The sequence below is a fragment of the Phyllosticta citribraziliensis genome (genome assembly GCF_038025025.1).
Source record: "Phyllosticta citribraziliensis strain CPC 17464 chromosome Unknown J3D65scaffold_6, whole genome shotgun sequence".
NCBI classification, from domain to species: domain Eukaryota; kingdom Fungi; phylum Ascomycota; class Dothideomycetes; order Botryosphaeriales; family Phyllostictaceae; genus Phyllosticta; species Phyllosticta citribraziliensis.
In genome coordinates, this window is record NW_027117343.1 from 1674178 (window position 1) to 1693509 (window position 19332).

Consider the following 19332-nt stretch of genomic DNA (forward strand, 5'->3'; position numbering starts at 1 on the left):
TTTTGCCGATGCGGATACGCCATTCTCTTGGCTCGCCCTGAATGACGTTGATTGGTCTATTTGATTGCCGCCTTGTGGCACGCACGCTGGCAGCCGAGGTTTGCAAAGAACGTGCGCGCGTACCTGACCAGTCGCTGGTCGCCACAAGCTGTCTCCGAGTTTCGAGCCGTTGCCAGGGGGGGAGGCGGATTCTTGTTCTCAGCAGGTCTGCGAGGTGGTCATATGCGAGGAGGAATGACGAGCGTAGTCGAGGTCGATTGCAAGCTGCATGTTCCCCGCAAAGGGTCGAGGGAGGGACCCGGGCGCAGGGACCACGGCGGTTTGAAACGCAGCGAGGGCAGCGGGTGAGGCGCAGCGGGCGGATGGGAGCCGGCAGCTTGGCGAGGAGGATGGAGGTTGTAGAGCAACAAAGAGCAGAGACGAAGGATCAAAAAAGAGACAAGAAGTCGACTCTAGAAAAGGGTCTGGATCTGAGTGTGGCTCACGCAGTGTGGAGGTGGCAGTGGCTCTTGATTCGAGAAGCCGGTGGGAGGCCCAGGGATGCAGCATGTTTCAACCCGCAGCGACAAGGTTTCAACCGCTTTGCGACTCCTTGGGGCCAAACTTTGTGCTGACCTCGCCGCCAACGACACGTCCCTTTGTGATGGTTGGTGGTGCACGCCGATCCAGATTTCCCTTGCTTCCTGGCTGGCCAGCGACGGCGAGGGTGAGGTCATGGCCCGGCGAGCTGGCGCCGGTGGCATGCCTCGCATGCCCTTTTCTGAACGAGCGGAGGTGGACTGTGTGCTGTGGGTAGTGGGTAGGGTAGGGTAGCTGTGGGTGAGGTGCCGATCAAGCGTGTCGCAAGGCCGACGATGCTGAGACTGGAGGACTGGCGGACTGGCGGACTGGCGGACCTGGAGGGACAGGTGAGTGTTGAACAAGAGCGACGAGAACAGGAATTGACGGTTGACAGACACAGTGCATGGGCCTGGACCTGATGGCGTTTTTGAGTGGATGGCTTGTGGTGATGATGTCGGTGGTCGAGGCAGACCGGACGGTCCGGTGCACTGGTCGGCCGGTACAACGCCCGGCCGCCGGCTCTACAGCGTAAGGTACGTACCTTAGCAACTTGACGACTCTGGTTCTCTCTTCTTCTTCTTCTTCCTCCTCCTCCGCTTCTTCCACACACCACTCACCCGCCCTCTCACCAAGCTTCATGCGACACGGCCCCTCTCGCAGTACTTGGTGTACGTCGTGCCCCTACTGCGCGTCTGCTCTCCGTCTCCCTGCTGACCTGCAGGCGCGACGCCACGACAGGACCTGGACTCCAAAGCACATGAACCGTACATGAAGCTTCAAGAAGGAACGCTGCCACTGTTTCTCCTCCGGCAGTTGCAAAAGACGCCCTACGACTGCTCTTCTCCAGTGACGACAGCCACCACCGTGGTGGGGTCGCCCTCTCCTCTCAACAAGGAAATCACCGCACCCACGCACCCACGCACCCACGCACCCTTCAACGCTCACCCTCGATTGAATTCCAAGAGCGCGGCATCCTGCTACCTCTCCTCCGTCGCCGCTTCCGCCCCTCAGATCCTAAAATCTAAATTTCCTACGTCCTAGAGCCGCCACCATGTCACTCGCCGCGTCCTTCAAGCAGCCCGGGGATGGAGGCGCAGGCACAACCTGGAAACGGGCAGATGTCAACATCAGCGACGCCTGGAATTCCGCTGCAGGCACCGCGCAAGAAGATGAGGGCATGTCTCTAGCACAGCTTACCGCTTCTTGCGCAGTCGGTCTTGTGGCTCTGGGCTTTTGCCTTTTCGTATTCACCATCTTGCGTACCAACATCCGTCGCATCTAGTGAGTTCTTTCCAACCATATCACGCCTGCCATGTGCTGACCACGCCTCCAGCGCACCAGCATCCAGTCTAGTGCCTGAGAGACAACGAATGGAACCCCCTAGGAGCGGGCTGTTCACGTGGATCAAGCCCGTCATCGAAACCAGGAGAAATGTGTTCATCCAAAGAGCCGGCTTGGACGCCTATTGTTTTGTCCGCTTCTTTTTCATGCAGCTCAAATTATTCCTCCCTCTGGCGTGCGTCGTCACACCAATTGTCGTTTCTCTCAACTCGGTCGGCGTGGCCGATAAGTCCGAAGGGGGCCTCGACAGATTTGCCTGGGGCAATCTGGACGCCAAGCACACCAACAGGTACTCTGGTCACCTCGTCATGGCCATTGTCGTCATCGTATGGTTCTGCTACGTCATCTATAACGAACTCATTTACTACATCGAGGTCCGCCAGAAATGGATGACGTCGCCGTCACATCGCATCCGAGCCTCTGCTACTACCGTCCTGGTCGAAAACATTCCCGAAAAGTGGTGCCACGTCAAAGCACTCGACGAGCTTTTCGACGTCTTTCCCGGCGGCATCCGCAATATTTGGGTCAACCGTGACTTTGGGGACTTGCTGGACAAGAAGAGAAAGCAACTCGAGCTCACCAGGAGGCTCGAGAACGCGGAGACGGCCCTCGTTCGAGCTTGTCATGAAAAGGCTTGGGACATGCGCAAGGATGCGCTGAAGAATCCTAAGCTTAAACAGGCGACACGCAAGGAAAGAATAGCGATGGTCCGGAAGGACGAAATGGAGCTAAACGCACTTGCCGTCGAAATGATGAACAGGCCGGGCCACTCTACCGGCAACCCCCAGAACCCAACCAATTTCGTCGACCAACTGAAAGCCAAAAGAGAACAGATGCAGGTGTCGGATTCCACTGCCAAGAAACTTATCGGCGGTGGTCTTGGTGCGGTGAATTGGGGAATTGGGGCAGTTGGCAAAGTTGGCCACGGCGTTACAAAGTTTGGGCAGAACACTCTCGGTCAAGTTACGGGAGCAGCCAGTCGTCTCAAAGGTCCCCGGCCCATAGATCTCAAAGACGATCCCATCCGCCAAATCCCCGAACAACACCTTCCCCAGACTCACGACGGAGCCCACGATTCTGATGGAGAACCTCGCATCGATCCTGACCACATTCACCACGACCACCAACACGCCCAGTCCAATTTCCGCGCCTCCAGAGCCGCCACGGCAATAGAATCTGATCTCGAGCACGCAACTCTCAACTTGGCTGCCAGCAGCGACCGTCTCCACCATGGTCCTGATACTGCGCATGGCCACCAAGCAGATGTCCAGCCAGATTCGAATGAGACTGAGCCTGACGTGAGACATACCCTCACGCATCGCCACAGCGACTACCTTCACAAGTCCGGAACACCTCCAGTTCATGACGACCCGTCAGCTGCAAGTGTCCTCCAACAAAGGTGGTCGAGCCAGCAACATCACTTGTATGATGCTACCCGAGGCCACACTTCGCCAGTGCCCGGCTCTGAGGTCCCCCAGTCTGCGGCTTTGAACCTGCCAAAATACCCTCAGCGCAACACAATCGCTGAGTTGGAACAGAACAAACATAAACAGGATGGCCACCACCTGAATCCGCGGCGTCTGTTTCGGAAGCACAGCTCTTTCCCGAGCCCGGAGCCCTCTCACCTTCAGGATGATGAGTATCCAATCACGCGAGCCAGCCCACAACCCGACTTTTCTCCCTCCTCGGCTACTACCAGCGACATGAGACACACGCACAGAGTGGAAGCGGCGCCCACCACAGAAGCAGTCGAAAATGTTGATGACATGGCTGAGAAGCAAGAAATCAGCAAGAAGACCAAGGACAAGTACGCGAAAATGCCAAAGATCATCAACTGGGAAGTCTACGATGCAAAGCTCAAAGAAGAATTCGAAAACGCCGCATGGACCAAATACAAGCGGCCCAAGGATAGAGAGACGATGCGCATCTCTCTCTTCCCCAGGTCCATCATTTGGTGGAAGATATGGCCTACGTGGTGGCCTTCCTTTGGCAAAAAGGTCGACGTCATTCTCTACTGCCGACTGCAGCTCCTTGAGCTCAACAAGGAGATTGCCGCGGACGAGGCTCATCTTGACAAATTTCCCCTGATGAACTCGGCCTTTATCCAATTCAACCACCAGGCAGCCGCCCACATGGCTTGCCAAAGCATTACCCACCACAAGCCCAAAAACATGGGCCCCAGAATCATCGAAATGGACCCAAAGAACGTCATTTGGGACAACCTGTCCATCACTTGGTGGAACAAGTACATACGCACAGCCTCCGTCATTGCCATCATCCTTGGAATCATCATAACTTGGGCCATTCCCATGGCTTTTGTCGGTCTCTTGTCTCAGCTCGACACGATTTCGACCAGGTTGACCTGGTTGCACTGGGTTGCCAATCTGCCCAGATGGCTCAAGTCGGTCATCCAGGGTGTTTTGCCACCCGCTCTTCAGGCCGTTCTCCTTTTGCTCCTGCCAGACATTTTTCGACTTTTGGTAGAATTCACGGGCGTGCCTACTCGCATGCAAGTGGAGCTTGACCTGCAAGCGTACTGGTTCATCTTCCTCTTCGTGCAGGTCTTCTTGGTCGTCACGCTCTCGTCTGGCTTGACCAACGTCATTCAGCAGATTGCAAACTCGCCTTTGAGCGTCCCGCAGATTCTGGCTCAGAACTTGCCCAAGGGTTCCAACTACTTTTACTCGTACATGATTCTACAGGCTCTGACGAGCAGCTCCATGTCACTGTCGCAGATTGCCGCGCTATTCCAGTGGTTCGTCCTGCGCAGAGCTTTCGACAGCACTGCGCGACAAAAGTTCGAAAGGTCAAAAAAGCTCCCAGCCATTTCGTGGGGTGTGGCTTTTGCGCTTCACACAAACTTCACCGTCATCGTCCTCGTTTACTCCATCATCGCTCCGTTGATGCTGGTCTTTGGGTGCATCGTCTCATCGCTCTACCTGCTCGTGCAGAGGTACAATTGCTTATACGTCAACCGCTGGAGGACAGACAGTGGCGGCCTATTCTTTCCCCGCGCAGTCAACCAGACCTTTACGGGCATTTACGTCATGGTTCTCGTTCTCATCGGACTCTTTTTCCTCGTCCGTGACGAACAAGGCGATGTGGTGTGCATTCCTCACGCCATTGTCATGATTGTGGTGGGCGTGGGGGTCATCATCTACCAGTACATGCTCAACAAGTCGCTGGGTCCCTTGTTCACCTACGTCCCAATCACAATGGAGGATGACGCCCAGGCACGCCAGGATGCGTACGAACAGATGCTCGAGACCAGATTCATGGATGCTCTAAACCCACAACGCTCCGCCGAGGATGTCGCGGCAATGCAGCCTGGGTCAACTTCGCCCTCTCACATGCTTCCGGATCCCTACTCCAGCGAGCCTCTTGTGAGGCTTGGGGAGCAGCCTCACGTTCCTGGCTCCCATTACACCGCCAATCAAGCAGATGGTCAACAAGAGCAAAGCCCATCCACTGAGATGTGGCCTCCTCGCCAGTCATCCAGGTCTCAGGGTCCAGGAGAGATGCAGCAGGACTCTCGGTCACCGGCTTCGCCAAACGAACCCGCTACAGAAAGCGCCACAGCGGGCAATCCGCATTACAACACGCCATCCCACGACGGCGCAACCCAACCCCAAAAGGCTCCATTCGATGGCAATGCAGAATCACAAATAAAGTCTCCTGAGACGTACATGTCTTCAGAGGAGAGTGGCAACTCGGACAGTTCCAGACACGCTCACGCCGAGAGACTGACGCAACGCCTTGCTGCCCTTCCAGAAGGACCTCGAGCTCCGCTAGATGTTTCCAAAATTTCGCCTACGACTACAGGCTCGTCGGATAGCGGTCCAGCGCTGCAAAAGTCAAAGGCAAAAGGAGGCGCCGAGGAGAAGGACATTGAACTCTCCGAGTACAAAAAGCTGACCAAAGCCCAGATGGCTCAAAATCTTGTGCTCCACGGCGGTCAACATGCCCCAGAATTTGAAGAGACGGACCCCGAGGGAACATCGGGCTCGAAGAGTGAATTTTTGTTTGAAGGATACCATGATGAATTGGAAGACCTGACGCCTGCCGAGCGCGACCTCTTGGTCCAGCGCGCCTTTCATCACGAGGCTTTGCGGATGATGAAGCCGGCCGTGTGGATCCCCCAAGACATTGCAAAGGTTGCAGAGGACGAAGTCAGGCGGTCGGAGGCCCTCTGTCACGAACTTGGCATCCCACGCGACCAAAACCTCTGGGTCACGACCGAATACTCGTCGGTGGATGCAAAGGCCAAGGTGAACTTTACCCGTCCACCTCCGGATTTCAACTCGGCTGAAGAGTTTATGCAACTCTGATTGCTGTTGTACGATACACATGTCTCTCCTTTTTGTTGCACTTGCTCAGATACCCTGGCAATTGGTTGCCGCTCTCTTGAATAGCATTGGCGCATAGGTCATCGGGGGAGACGAGGTTCATTGGTGGTGTTTGTGACGCGAGGGTAGAAATAGACAGACAAGAAATCTTTCCAATCCTCATCACTGCGTCTAAATGTCCCAGTGACTGGCGCAGTTGAAATGCTCACCGCCTCCAGGCAGAATGCAGGCAACGACAAGCATCGTGTCACGGTCGTGTAGATCCACATGCGACCTCCACAATACGCACAGGCCATGAGCTTGACGAGTAGTAGAAAAACCCCTGGCACGTCCTCGATTGCGCCTCAACACCTGTACGGATGCCGTTGATACGATCACCCTTCATCAGCGCGAAGAATAATAGAATTATCGGGCTCAAGACACTGCCCGATCCCAACGGCCTGCACCAGAAAAGAAGCAAACCTGCTATCGCTGTCAACTTCCACATTGCAAAACCTCAATGACGGCATGGACTCGGACCTCTGCGAAACGCTGGCCGACATACAGGCCAGCTGCAAGCACGACATTGTGGACCAAATGATCCAGGTGCAAAACCACTACCAACTCAGCGACCTCAAGTCGGTGGAATGGGCGCGGAACCTGAGCTGCCTGCGGCGGCTGTCACGCAAGCGGCGGCGCGGAGCCTACGAGGAGGAAGACGGAGGCGAGTGGTTTTCGACGACGCTGGGCCGTGGCTCGACCAACGGCCACTCCGACTACGTCGCCGTGTCGTACCCCTGGAAACCGGCCGTGGCGACGGCGCTGTGCGACACGGCGACGGGCCGCACGACCGCGTCGACCAACTGCGACAGTGCCAGAGCGGGCGGCTGGAAGATTCAGACGCTGGGGAACCCGCGAGCGCTCGAGCGCAGCAAGGTGCGTGATGGCGTGCTGAGCCGCGCCGTTGCGTACGCCGAATCGCACGGCACTGAGCTCGTCTGGATTGACCGCGAGTGCGTGCCGCAGGACGAGGAGGAGCGGCCGCACTTGCACGAGACGGCCATGCAGAGCATGGATCTGGTGTACCGGTGGGCCAAGCATCCACTGGCGCTCATATTCGAGGGCGTGTGGAGTCAGGACGAGGTGGATCTTCTCGAGAAGCTGCTCAGGGGCCAGATTGTCGAGGTCTCGTCGTTCGACGGCGACTACACGGCGCCGCCTTCTGACGGCGAGAAGAAGGGGGACGATGAAGAGGTCGACCCGTTGACAGACTATCCCCGCTTCCACGCCGACACTGATCAGTCGCTCATTACACAAGTCCTCTTGCTGCTCACGCGCCTGACGTCGGACCCATGGTTCTCGCGTGCGTGGATCTTTCAGGAGAACTATTGCGCCGGAGCAAAGATGCGCCTCCTGATTCCGCACGCGCGCAACATTTCCAAAGCTCACGCCGTGGATCTGTTTGGCTCCATTCCCCACGAGCTCAACATTCGCAGCATCGCCTTCTTCAACGCCGCTACCAAGTTCTGCCTCGCGTACCTGGCCGACGCGCGCTACGCGCACTCGACCGCCGGCGCTGCAGCCTGCGAGGCCATCATCCACCGCGCCGGACGCTACAACCTGCTGCACCGCTACGGCTTCGTGTCGTCGACGGGCTCGACGTCGCCAACCGAGATCCGCGTGCAGGCCGAGGCCGAGAAGCATAGGCGGCGCCGCCATCACCGGAGTCACAAAAGCGGCATGAAGACGGCCTCGTCGCGCCCCTTTTCGCGTGCCATGAGCACCACCATCTTTGCCGACCTGGCTGCTCGCCGGATTACGCAGCCGCACGACATTCTCGCCATCGCGGCAAACTGCTGCGCCTACGACGTGCGCCTCGACACCAAGGCGCTGCGCAGCGCGGGTACCGTGGCGAAGGCGGCCGAGACGCTGGCTGAGCTCTCAGGAGACGCGGAGAAGGATGGGAGAAGGAGGAAGAAGAGTATTGACAGTGTGTATGAGAGTCTCAGCGCGGCGGTGCTCGCGCTCTGGTTTCTCAATGGTGAGGTCTTCAAGAACATGCTGCCTCCGCCGCCTGAACCGCTGCTGCCGGCGCAGTATCCAGACATGACAATTTCGCCGGACGAAGGCCAAGGGGGAAAGGAAAAGGGAAAGGGAGATTGCAGTGAGGGCAGGATGAAAAGCCCTCCAAAGGATGACGACGAGCCTAAGAACAACGACTTCGACACGTCCGACGCGCCCCTCTCTCTCACACTCTCGACAACGCTCTCCCCTGTCTCCGCCCCAGGCCCTACCACTACCACGATCCCACCCATCACGCCACCTCCAGCCCAGGGCACAGCGCTCTCCTTTCTCTCCACGACCGCCCTCGACTCCTTCATTCCGCCGCCCCCGTCGTCCAACGCTTTCCGCGCTGGCCCTCTCACGTTCCTCAAATCCTGCCGCTTCCGCGACGTGCAACTCTGCCACGCAGGCGTCGGGACACGCGGCCACATGTGGGTGCTAGACGAGCGTATCGCAAGCCGCGAATGGAACGGACCTGTCGCGCGACGCAACGCGGGCGGCAAATGGTGGCGCAGGCGCAAAAGCAGAGTTGATCCGCTGGCGCTGCTGGCAGAGGAGTTGCGCACCAGGGGCAATTCAGCAGAGGGAGAGGGAGGGGGGAGGTACAGGTGGTTGGCGGCCAGACTGGACACCATGGTCGCAGTGCGCGTGGAGGAGCGGCAGAAGCGTGAGGACAAGCGCGACAGGAGGCGCCGCGCGAAGCAGATGGGCGTCAGTGTGCGCGTTGTCGGGCTCAGAGGTACGACCGCTAAGAAGAGCACTGCTGCTTCTTCTCCTGTCACAACATCAGCAACAAAAGGACCCAGAGCCAAAAACTGGACCAAACCGAGGCTGGATGAAGCAGCGTTGAATTGTCTGCGCGAATCGGTTACCACGTTTGATCGCTGCATGGCGGATGCTGTGGCGGAGGCAATACGCGATGGCCGAGACTTGATTCTTGCGCGTCTGTGGGACGGCGCTGAGGATCCGAGTGCTGAGAAAGATGATGACGAGGTCGAAGAGCGTGGGCATAGTCTGATGGGCAAGAAGATCTATCGCGGCGTCTTTGTCTGGGATGAGTCGCCGCAGGGCGAGGACGTTGCTGGACCTGCAACAAGCGATGAGAGCAGTGGTGGTGAAGAGGCAAAGGTTGCGGGTGGAAGTGGTGGCGAAGGGCCGACAGAAGCGAAGGAGAACAGCACCGATGCAAACGCAAAAAAGGAGAAAGATCGAGAAGAGGCGGCAGAAGACTGGTCAGATATCCTGGATTCTGACTCCGACTCCGAATCAGACTCGGACACGCCCCCATCAACATCAACAAACGCCAAACACCGCCTCCCCTCGCGCACCAAACCACAGCACACCAACGACAAAGCTACCGAAACACACTCATCATTACCGTCTCCCTCAAGCTCAGACTCAGACTCAAGCAAAACCATCAACAAAGACGACGAGGCACAAAGGCATCAACAACCCACCGCGCCATTCAAGCCCACCCTCGTATTCACGAGCCACACGCCTCACAACACACGCTACCGCTTCGACCGGCGCGCCGCGCTCGAAGAGAGCCGCATCGACAAGTTTGTCTCGCTCGAAGTGGCGCTCGACTGCGCGTGTCCTCCACCATCTTCCTCTTCCCCTTCCGTTGAAGAAAAGTCCAAAGAGAGGGATTGCAACCGCAAGAGTCCAGATGAGCGCGAGAGTGGGGCGCAGGCGGTGAATGCGCCTCCTGTTCTTCGCACGAAGCGCTGGATCAATGGACTTGGCTTTTTGCCGTCGGCGCAGGCTTTTGGTCGGCAGAGGGACATTGCCACGGCTATGGGAGTGACACACAAGAAGAGTGCTAGCGCTGTTGCTGCGGAGGCGACGGGAAAGTCGAAAAAGGGGTCGAAGGCGAAGGCGAAAGTGAAAGGGAAGATGATTACGAAGGCCAAACCAAAGCCAAAGGCAAAGGCCATTGTGGCGCAGTTTCGTAGCAGCGATAGCAGCAGCAGGATGTGGACGCGTGCGCGCATGCGATTGAGGGCGAGTGGCGGTGACCTGACAGATGGGCATGGCGGCGAAGTGTTAGACGTGGATGAGGATGAGGGGATCAAGAGAAAGAGCAAGAGTAAGAATGATGCGGGAGAGGACAGTGATGAGTCGTGGGAAGAAGATGATGACTTGCCATCGTCGTCGTCGTCGTCATCGTCATCTTCTGAGAATGAAGAAGACCGGGAAGAAGGGAAGAAACACAGCACAGCCCCGGCTTCGAGGAAGTCGAGACGCGGTCTCAGTGGTAAAGTGACAAGACAAAAGCTTATTGTCGGAGATAGTAACGAGGGACGGGGCGCGGATGAAGTAGACCGAGAAGATGGAGAAGGAGAGAGACAGGAGGAGGATGAGGGCGAGCACGATTTTGATTGCGCAACGGGTGAGCGCCGCGTGGTATTTGCGTGGCCGGAGGGGATGGTGAGGAGGTAGATAGACCAACAAAAATAGATACCAGTGAACTACCACCTCGTAGCCGCATAGTGGGTTATTGACCATGTTGTACTTTGATACAGGTAGAAGCACAGGGTGTTGAAAATGGAAGAAAATCACTTGACCACACCATCACTTGCAGGAACACAGGTACAAAGACTGTTTGCCAAAAAAAGCGAAACAATTATGTTTTGATAAAGTATTTCATTTCCAGCACTTTCTCTGCCCCGCTAGCTATGTACCTATATCTGCTGCGCAAATGAGCGTGTTTCCAGACTCTTTCTTCGCCCAACAATCCGCCAAATCTCAAAGATCAAGAGGGCGCTGCACCCAGCGCATGTGTGGCTACAGCGCACGAAGAATAGAAGACAGTCCCCAACACCCGGCGAATCCCCCACTTCCAGCTGCCTTTCACGTCCCGCTGCAGTTCACACTCTGCCGTCGCGCCTCGGCTGCAGGAGGCTTGCCAACATAGCAGTACTGCGACGACGGGACCGAATTTACCAGCCGGTCTTGGTGGCGCACTTGCTCTCGGTCTTGACGTACGACGTGGTGTACGGCTTATACTCAGTGACGGGGCAGAGGCTGGCCGAGTAGGTAGTCAAGACGGTGGTGTAGGGCTTGGTGATGACCGTGTTGGACGTCTTGTGGCCGACGCTGGCGGAAGTCTCGCTCTTGACGCCCGTAACGACCTTGGACGACGTGAAGACCTCGGTGTAGGTCGTCGTGATGACCTTGCTCTTGGTGGCCGTCTCGACGATGGGCTTGGTGATGGTGTACGGCTTGGTCACGACTACTTCGGTCGTGTAGGGGATCGTGACGACCGATGTCTCGCTGTTGACGCCCGTCTTCGTGATGACTTGCGGCACCGTCTTGGTCTCGGTCACGACGATGCTGGATTTGCCCGTCGAGTAGATGGTCTTGACTTCGTTGGTGCACGACGTCTTTGGGGCAGGGTAGGTCTGCGGGGGAGGCGGAGCATAGCTGGGAGAAGACTCCGACTTGGGCTGGCCTGGAGCGGCGACGACCATGGAGCTGAATCGAGTCAGTGTGGAGGGACCAGTCGGTTGAGGGCCGAGTAAAACTCACGTCGAGGCCAGGAGAGCAACGAGAGCGAGCTTCATGTTGGAAAGCATTTTTGCGGCTGGTTGAGCTAACGATGGAATTTGCAGGGCTTGGTACTGAGCGAAGGCGATGAAGTGTTTGCTGGTGAAGATCAGAATCCCCTATGGACAAAGAGTCCTTTTATAGACTTTTCGTTCGGGTCTTGACGACCAGAGCTGCAAACGACCAAGACCAAAAGTGCTGCATGGTGAGGCTGGTTCCGAGCCAGGATGGCAGGGAGACGGCGTAGACGTCAGTGGTGTCGACGGCTCTCCTCACGTTTTCGTTCACGATGTTCCAGCTGCCCATGCATGCAAGTTTGAGGTTGCTGGCAAGGCACCCGGCATCAGACGAGCAGTCGCGGGGCCAAAACGAGCGTTTGAAAAAGAAAATGTCTCATTGTGGTAAGCTTCCAGGTCAGCAGAGCTGCCTCCTGGGGAGTTCAAAATCAACTCGCAGACGGCAGCAGGACAGGTGTGCATGATCTTCTGATTTTTCCCATGGAAGATCAAGTAACAGCGCCAAAAGAAGTAATCATCAGTCAAGCTCGGCATGGCTGGAGTCCGCAGATCATGGCAACCACCATGTGGGTTGTCACAGGGAGCATACAGGGGATTGCGGGGAACCGTGTCGCATTTCTGACATCGCAGTTAGCCACTGTAGCTTACAGTAGGACTCAAAATAGCTGAAATGAGCGCGAGCAACCACCATTACCTAGCTCCAGGCACAAGCACGCGAAAAGTGTTGTTGGATGGCTGTTGTCTGGACAAGCTACGGGACGGCGAGGTTGGGCAGATGACGGCGTTCGGAGCCAGCGGACAGTTTCTGAGGAGACGAATGGCTCGGACAAAAGAAAAGAAGCCGCTGAATCAGAGATGCGAGAGCAGATGTTCGTTGTGCATGATGGGTGGATGTCGAGGTAACGGCGGGGCCAATCAAAGGGCCGCATCGCGCTAGACTGCTGACTAACACGCGTGGCGTGGATAGCTTGCTGCTCCAACCCTCAGCCAACTTGAACTCCACACATGCCCGCTGACCGCAGCAATTGCACAGTCCCGCCGTGCTCTTCTTTCAGCCTCTCTTTGCGACCCCGAGCCATTGATCCCCCGCCCTCTCGGCCACTGTCGTCAGATCCCTCTGCCCGTACCCCGCAGGTTCTCAGGCCACGGGCACAAGCCGCGCGACCTGCATTGGAGCGCTTCCTCCCGATCCTCGCATACAGCCAGTCTCAGTCCGTCCTCCAGCCATGCTGAGCTCCTCGCCAGCAGAGCCGCCGCAGCCAATTCCCCAAGACCAGCCACAAACACCCGACTTGACGTCCACCCTCACCAATGCCTTTGCGACGCGCCGATCACTCCGCCAGCTGGGCCTCTTTTGCGCAGGCGCAACTTTCATGACCGTCACTCAGCTCGTCACACGTCGCGCCCGCGTCCGCCGATACATTGCTTGCAAACCCAAGTTCTACCAGCCAAACACACAAACTTACGCCCAAGCCAATGGCGCCATTGAGGCTTTTGAAGCCCTGAATCTGGCCACATTGAGCGTTGTCAGCGTTGCCATGATGTATACCGGCGGAGCCATGTGGGCCATGGACGTCAGCAGCGTCGAGGACTTGAGGGCCAAGGTGCGAAACCGCGTCGGGACCGGAGATACCCAGCAGTCGGACGAGGAGATTGAAGAGTGGATCGCCAGTATACTCGCACGCAAAGAGATGAAGGAAGCTGTCAAGACGGCCACGGGTATGGACGTGGCCACTCTGCTGGAGAAGGCAAAGGCCGCAGAGGGCGAGGAGCACAACGACGCCAAGAGGTAGCCGGTCCACATGCTGGACAACGTGGTGAAGCCTTGACAGAGCGTGGATGGACACATGGTCGTGTAGGCTGAACAGGCCGAATCACGCGATGATGACCTCACCCATCAAAAGACGATACCCCAAGCCCAGTGCTGCAAGCGGCACAATAACAGACGACATCGGACTTGAGGCGACCAAAATTCGACACTCTCGTGGGGGTCGATTCGCGAATGGCAGACCAAGAGGTCGGGAGCCACAGCAGACAGCCACCTTGGTGGTACCTGAAGTGCCTACGGGAGCGGCGCGGGCTGCGCATCTCCTCACAGAAGCAGGCAAGAATAGAATTTGCTAGCGCATAACCGCCGTACCGCGTTGAACAAGATAATTTGTGCACTCTGCAGTTGCTTACATTGCCGACGAGCCGCCTGCTGCACGTCAGCCATTGGCTTCTTCCCCTGGTCTGTCAAATGCTCCGCATCATGATCTCTACGAAGCAGCAGCAGCAAGGCCCCCAAGACTGAAACGGGATGGACTGCTGATGGCGCTGTCGGAAGCATGCAGAGGGAGAGATTTTATTTCTCTCCAGGCCAATGCAGCCTCCTGCGTCGATGGAGACGTCTTGGCGCAGTCGAAGTGGCAGACAGCGCATGGCATGGCCGGCTCACCTCATGGCTCAGAAATCAGCCGAGTGCAAACAATGGCATTGTCGAATGCCGACAAAAATTTGCATCTGCATTCCCGAACCTCAACGTCGCGCCCTTTTTTCTCAATGATTGTCGTCGTCGTTCTTGTCTGGCACCCACACTCCCTGCAGTCCATCCCTATTTGCCTTCCACATGCCTCCCTCTTCGCCAACAAATCTCTCCAGCTTCCACACCTCGACCTTTTCTTTGCACACCTCGAGCGCCTCTTCGCCGGCCCGCCACGCTGCCTGACGGTGCGGGCTCGAGACGGCGATGAGGATCGACTCTTCTCCGATGGGCACAGGGCCGAGACGGTGGGTCATGCTGATGGCGGTCAAGTCGTGTTTCTTTACGAGATCAGAAGCAAGAGAGTAGAGGGTGCGCAGGGCGAGAGGGACGTATGCAGTGTAGGTGAGAGAGGCGACGGCCTTGTTGGCAAAGTTATCGCGAGTGGTGCCTTTGGATGGTGGTTAGACGTGGGCTGTTGACATGGTATAGTGGGGAAGAAGACGCAGGAGGCGTTGAATCAGGAATAGTGAGAAATTGATTGTTTTTTGGGCCAACATTCGAGAGTGACAGGTATCTATCGTCAGGGTCTCTCGATTTGAGATGCCGATTTGGCTTTGCTTTGCCCAAAAAGACTGCCAGCGGCCAGCCGGCCCGGGTCTGTCGCGCAGGAATCGGACTCGATCGAGGCAAAGATGGGTTCGAGAAGGAACACGGGGTTGGATGACAAACGAAACCCCTTTTGGGCGGCGGGCATCGGGAGGGCAGAAAAAGAAAGGTGGCAGACGAAGCGGTCTGGACGAGAGTGGAGCGCGACGACGGGGGGAACGGCGGAAGAGGACGAAAATGAGGAAAAAGAAAAAGAACGACGGAAAAAAATATTTCGTACCGGCAAACAGGACGACGGCGCCGGCCTTGGGGCTCTTGACTCTGTTCATGGCCGAGACAGCGTCCAAAGGGTCGTAGGTCAACTCGACGTGGACGACGTCGTCTTCCCGCACCATGTCGCCGGAAGGGTTGGCCATGGTCGTGTCAGCGGCAACCTGCGTTTGTACGCGGTCAAGCTGCACCGACAACCAGGCCAAAGAATGTTGATACGAGGGTCTGAGACAGAGAGAGGGAGAGTTGGAAGACGAAGACGACGCAGCGCGACGGATTCGGGCGAGCTGACGCGGGGCTGAGGCTCGGCTTGGCCTCTTTGGGCCGACGACTGGACAACTCTCACTCTCGCTCTGAACACCACCTACTACCCATCCTCGACTCGACAGAGATCCTGCCGGGTTCCGCCGTCGTCTCCTGGAATGAAGCGTCGACAACGTTGTTGTTTTGTTTCTGCTGCCACCTCATCAAAGTGGAGTCGTGATTGCAGGAATCCCGCGTCTCATGGACTGGACCGACCGCGGACGCAATGGCGACGACAACCCCGGACACGAACTCAACTTCCCCGGTCGGCGGTCTTGATGGCGAGAGAGCGTGCAGCGGGAGAGAGCCGCCCGACGGGCCTGCGCAGGTTGAATCAGTCTGGCCTGGATTCTTTGATCGCGCTCCCCCAACCCTCTGCCAGGGTGGCCCGATCGTAGCGGGGCTGGCGCGTACCTATATGTGGACCCTGGCAGAAAACCTCCTCCCCCAATTCAATTTCTATCACATTTGCGACTCTCGATTGCGAGGCGTCGCATACATGATGCGAGATCCCTTGGAGCATGACGCCCGCCATGGTCTTCAGATCTGATTCACCGTCTCAGACGTCAGCGTCGACGGCATCGTGACCTGCTCGTTGCGGACGACCTGACGCCTTCGAGCAAGAATGGAAGAGTGGCAGGAATCTGCAAGGCCGTGGCTTTGCTCGCACGTCATGGCAGCGTCCCTTCTGGTCGCTCTTTGCGTGCGGGCTGAACGAGTTGATTCAAATCATGACATGGTCGTCGTACATGTGGTAACCACCATCCAGGTCACTCGAGACGTCAACCCCATGCTCGAGTATCAACTGAACACATGGGATCTCGACCGCCGACAGCTTGTTTGCTTCATACTGCCAGTCAGCCGATTGCCGCGAGATCTACGCGCGGGTCCGGGACGCAAGCAAGGAATCCTTGTTCCCTGCTTCGTCGCGATGGATAGTCCAACGGGTCCAACGGTCGAGAAAAAACCCTTTCGCTGTCGAGGCATGAGGTATACCAGCGGCCCATGGACGTATGCTTTCTGGAAATGTCTCGGACGTTGTTGGAGTCGTCTGTCTCATTCCTCGTAGTTGTGCGACGTCGTTTGCTCAATCGCTCCTTGGGTGCAGGGCCCGCACCACATCTCTTCTGGAGTCGAATCTTGCTTCCCCGATGCACGATGCTAGAGATCCGCCGTTGAGCTTTGGCCATCAAAAGTTTCTACCAGTATTGCTTTCTCGCAGCGCGGGCCACCCATCCGCTCTGCGATGCATCATTTGAGCTTCTTGCCCACGCAAGGAACGCACCAGCCAATACGCCGTCCCCTTGCTTTGATCGCCACACGCCTGAGAGATGGTCCAGTACACAGCGTCAAAATTACGCGCTCCCTCGATCGTCTGATTGGTCTCGACCGGCGGGCCATGCCGCTCGGACTGGACAAGGGCCAAGTAACGTGTGGTGGATTTGCCTGATTTTCGACCGGGCCAGAGTCCAGGGCGTAGGGTCAGGTAACGCGGGCAGTGACGCTCAACATTGAGCCACAAGGACGACCGAGTAAACAAGTGGGTCTCTTGGCCCCCTTGACTGGCTGCTCGCCGTCCGCATATATGATCCAGCAGCCTATCGTGCCTTGTTTCGACACCAACCAACCGCTTCCGTTCCTCACCACCACTTCACAGCCACCGGTTACCTCTCTCTATACCAACATGGACTCTCACTCAACAAGAAGACGCACCCAGAGGTGCACAACTCCAGAGTCGGACCGCTTCACATCTCCCGCATTACCACTCTCGCCTACCAGCACTGCCGAGTACTGGGACCACGCCCTCGAGAAGCATTTGAAGGAGCGCAGGACAAGACGGGCAAGCAAGTCGAGCCGTCACTCCCGTCACAACCGCGCCGCCTTGGACATGATATCCAGCCAAGGAGAGGACGAGTTTCCCGTGCCCAAGCAAGACAGCTCCTCCCAGAGCTCATTCGACTTTGGATTTCCTGAGCGGGATCGCGCCGACTCGGCGCACGAGACTGAAGGCGTCGTCGAGTCCCTCAAGTGCCCCCAGGAGGTTCGGAGACAGACGAGCTCCCAAACTCTTCACGTATTCCCTCCTACCAACAAACGCGCCTCTGGCCGTCGGCGGGAAGGACAAACCCTCGCATCTCCGGCACCTCTGAGTCCTACGCGCCCCAAGACTTCTTCCTCTCAACGGCGCAAGTGCCCTCCTCGCCCGCCGCGCCCCGACGAGATCCTCTTCATTCCCAGCCTCTGCCAGGCTGCTCAATCCAGCGCCACCCGCAGCAACCGCTCATCGGCATCGCGTCGCCGGTGCACCGAGAGCATTCCGGAAAACGCCATTGCCGAGGCCCATGACATTACTCCTCCCCGCTCTTCCCACTCTACCCCGTCCTTTACCGTCTCGGCGGCCCCCAAGTCCCCTTCGGAGTTCTCGCCTCCCATGACGCCCGTGCACAACGCCTCGTTTGCTCTGCACCAGACCGTCTCGGTGTGGGACTCGGACGACTCGGACGACGAAGAGGACGCCGGTCTGCTGCACTATGTCCGCCGGACTCTTCACGCCAGCAAGAGCAGCATGTCTGGTCGCACATCATCGGATCGCGAGAAGCGGGAAAAGTCGAGGGAGCGCGCTGCCAGTGAGCGGTCGAAGAGTTCCTCTGACGAAGACCAAGACGTCAAGCTGAGCAGCAGGAGGAGGAGAAGGCGCAGCACGATGCGTGAGGCGGTGATTCGAGTGTTTGGATGCGGCAAGACGCCGGAACAAAGTCCATGAGTTTGTCGTTTCGTTTATGGCGCATGATAATGTTTGGATGGCATGGGACATGATTTGGCTTTGCATAGTTCGCTTCTACTAGATATCCTCTTTGCTGTTTGTATATAGCCCAACTGTTGTGTGTTTGGTTTCTGCTTGGCGGCTCTGTTTGCTTGTTCACTGTCGATTGAGTGTTGCTTTGATTCCTTTCCGTCTGTTTGCTGTCTATCACCTCGCGCGCGTCTTTCGGTTCTTACGGCCTTGTTGCACTTCCCTTTTGGTGTTTGGACGACGAAAAAAAGACGGCTCTAGGTCTGACGGCGCTCGGCATCCCACGATTTCTTTTGCACGATAACGGATTACGGCTACGGTTACGGTCATGGTCACGGAGAAACGAAAAACGGCTGGACGGACGGGACGCGTGGACGAACGAAACCCAAAAGCATTGCTTGCTATCATCACGGCTGATTTCGCTTTTTTCTTTTTTTCTGCAGCCTTCGCCCTTTGCGGAGGAAGAGACTCTGGAGTTGGTCGCACATAGACGGCGGAAAGAAAAAAGACGACGCATTTCGGTGTTTATTGATGACCTCTGGCACGAATCTATCCATCTGCATGGACGCTTTTGTCTTCTTGCGCGCGCTTGTTGTGAAATTTTGCCGTCCGTCTTATTTTTCCGTCTGCTCTCCCGTCCTCAACGCCAGCGTCGCATGATGGCATTGACGCAATCGAATTTTTCTCCCTCCACCTGGTCCGGTGGACGGTCGATATTGACTCTCCACTTACAAGCCCAATTCCAAATCCAGGGTCCACACTCGACTTGGCCGGTCAGCAGGCGCAGTCCACACGACACCCGTCCAGTCTCCACAACCAGCTAACTTTTCAAACAGACGACAGACGATAGACGACAGACGCCGAGCCCCGACGTGTTCTTTTTTCTTTTCGCTCTCTTCCCTCCAGCACCACACGTCTCAGACCCTTGGACGCCGGACGAGACGACCACCCCTGCTCCCGCCGCCCAGGCAGGGCACGGGGCAGGGGGTGGATGGGAGGATCGGCACGCCCGTCCGCGGAACGGCGGCTGGCGAGCAG

At 57.1% G+C, this 19332-nt stretch overlaps 9 protein-coding genes across 9 annotated transcripts; 5 read left to right on the forward strand and 4 right to left on the reverse strand.

The window, feature by feature from the left end:
* Window positions 1–256: 256 nt before the first annotated feature.
* J3D65DRAFT_377213 (uncharacterized protein) lies at window positions 257–1387 on the reverse strand. The gene is made up of 2 exons (XM_066795747.1): window positions 958–1387; window positions 257–896 (listed from the first exon to the last, which is right to left on the reverse strand). The coding sequence occupies exons 1-2, from the start codon at window positions 1198–1200 to the stop codon at window positions 453–455; spliced, it is 687 nt and encodes a 228-aa protein (XP_066655482.1). The 5' UTR covers window positions 1201–1387; the 3' UTR covers window positions 257–452.
* A 225-nt stretch (window positions 1388–1612) lies between these two features.
* On the forward strand, window positions 1613–6230 carry J3D65DRAFT_603324 (uncharacterized protein; the record flags this gene model as incomplete). Its single annotated transcript, XM_066798199.1, has 2 exons — window positions 1613–1842; window positions 1895–6230. The coding sequence occupies 2 exons, from the start codon at window positions 1613–1615 to the stop codon at window positions 6228–6230; spliced, it is 4566 nt and encodes a 1521-aa protein (XP_066655483.1).
* A 195-nt stretch (window positions 6231–6425) lies between these two features.
* On the reverse strand, window positions 6426–6888 carry J3D65DRAFT_625196 (uncharacterized protein). Its single transcript, XM_066800316.1, has one exon. The coding sequence runs from the start codon at window positions 6733–6735 to the stop codon at window positions 6496–6498; it is 240 nt and encodes a 79-aa protein (XP_066655485.1). The 5' UTR covers window positions 6736–6888; the 3' UTR covers window positions 6426–6495.
* On the forward strand, window positions 6426–10758 carry J3D65DRAFT_377243 (uncharacterized protein). The gene has a single exon (XM_066795749.1). The coding sequence runs from the start codon at window positions 6756–6758 to the stop codon at window positions 10731–10733; it is 3978 nt and encodes a 1325-aa protein (XP_066655484.1). The 5' UTR covers window positions 6426–6755; the 3' UTR covers window positions 10734–10758.
* A 162-nt stretch (window positions 10759–10920) lies between these two features.
* On the reverse strand, window positions 10921–11939 carry J3D65DRAFT_625200 (uncharacterized protein). The gene is made up of 2 exons (XM_066800317.1): window positions 11823–11939; window positions 10921–11768 (listed from the first exon to the last, which is right to left on the reverse strand). Exons 1-2 carry the CDS (start codon window positions 11867–11869, stop codon window positions 11234–11236), a joined length of 582 nt encoding a protein of 193 aa, XP_066655486.1. The 5' UTR covers window positions 11870–11939; the 3' UTR covers window positions 10921–11233.
* Window positions 11940–13116: 1177 nt separating this feature from the next.
* Window positions 13117–13539, forward strand: J3D65DRAFT_529449 (uncharacterized protein; the record flags this gene model as incomplete). Its single annotated transcript, XM_066796660.1, has 1 exon — window positions 13117–13539. A coding segment is annotated over one exon (423 nt), but the record flags the coding sequence as incomplete, so codon positions are not given.
* A 780-nt stretch (window positions 13540–14319) lies between these two features.
* On the reverse strand, window positions 14320–15728 carry J3D65DRAFT_625209 (Molybdopterin biosynthesis MoaE). The gene is made up of 2 exons (XM_066800318.1): window positions 15208–15728; window positions 14320–14769 (listed from the first exon to the last, which is right to left on the reverse strand). Exons 1-2 carry the CDS (start codon window positions 15341–15343, stop codon window positions 14396–14398), a joined length of 510 nt encoding a protein of 169 aa, XP_066655488.1. The 5' UTR covers window positions 15344–15728; the 3' UTR covers window positions 14320–14395.
* An 84-nt stretch (window positions 15729–15812) lies between these two features.
* On the forward strand, window positions 15813–16922 carry J3D65DRAFT_377451 (uncharacterized protein). The gene is made up of 3 exons (XM_066795752.1): window positions 15813–16218; window positions 16270–16511; window positions 16570–16922. The coding sequence occupies exons 1-3, from the start codon at window positions 16126–16128 to the stop codon at window positions 16757–16759; spliced, it is 525 nt and encodes a 174-aa protein (XP_066655489.1). The 5' UTR covers window positions 15813–16125; the 3' UTR covers window positions 16760–16922.
* On the forward strand, window positions 16828–18380 carry J3D65DRAFT_377311 (uncharacterized protein). The gene has a single exon (XM_066795750.1). The coding sequence runs from the start codon at window positions 17086–17088 to the stop codon at window positions 18262–18264; it is 1179 nt and encodes a 392-aa protein (XP_066655490.1). The 5' UTR covers window positions 16828–17085; the 3' UTR covers window positions 18265–18380.
* Window positions 18381–19332: the final 952 nt, after the last annotated feature.

What these genes read in the sequence shown, in the direction of transcription:
- J3D65DRAFT_377451 (XM_066795752.1), top strand. Translation starts at nt 16,126, where the DNA reads ATGGAAGAGTGGCAGGAATCTGCAAGGCCGTGGCTTTGCTCGCACGTC. An exon ending in TTTGCGTGCGGGCTGAACGA is followed by an intron (nt 16,219 to 16,269) that starts GTTGATTCAAAT and finishes ACCACCATCCAG; the next exon opens with GTCACTCGAGACGTCAACCC. An exon ending in TATACCAGCGGCCCATGGAC is followed by an intron (nt 16,512 to 16,569) that starts GTATGCTTTCTG and finishes CATTCCTCGTAG; the next exon opens with TTGTGCGACGTCGTTTGCTC.
- J3D65DRAFT_377311 (XM_066795750.1), top strand. Translation starts at nt 17,086, where the DNA reads ATGATCCAGCAGCCTATCGTGCCTTGTTTCGACACCAACCAACCGCTT.
- J3D65DRAFT_377243 (XM_066795749.1), top strand. Translation starts at nt 6,756, where the DNA reads ATGGACTCGGACCTCTGCGAAACGCTGGCCGACATACAGGCCAGCTGC.
- J3D65DRAFT_377213 (XM_066795747.1), bottom strand. Translation starts at nt 1,200, where the DNA reads ATGAAGCTTGGTGAGAGGGCGGGTGAGTGGTGTGTGGAAGAAGCGGAG. An exon ending in GGTCCAGGCCCATGCACTGT is followed by an intron (nt 897 to 957) that starts GTCTGTCAACCG and finishes CTGTCCCTCCAG; the next exon opens with GTCCGCCAGTCCGCCAGTCC.
- J3D65DRAFT_625196 (XM_066800316.1), bottom strand. Translation starts at nt 6,735, where the DNA reads ATGTGGAAGTTGACAGCGATAGCAGGTTTGCTTCTTTTCTGGTGCAGG.
- J3D65DRAFT_625200 (XM_066800317.1), bottom strand. Translation starts at nt 11,869, where the DNA reads ATGCTTTCCAACATGAAGCTCGCTCTCGTTGCTCTCCTGGCCTCGAC. An exon ending in GTTGCTCTCCTGGCCTCGAC is followed by an intron (nt 11,769 to 11,822) that starts GTGAGTTTTACT and finishes GACTCGATTCAG; the next exon opens with CTCCATGGTCGTCGCCGCTC.
- J3D65DRAFT_625209 (XM_066800318.1), bottom strand. Translation starts at nt 15,343, where the DNA reads ATGGCCAACCCTTCCGGCGACATGGTGCGGGAAGACGACGTCGTCCAC. An exon ending in CGCCGTCGTCCTGTTTGCCG is followed by an intron (nt 14,770 to 15,207) that starts GTACGAAATATT and finishes CACCATCCAAAG; the next exon opens with GCACCACTCGCGATAACTTT.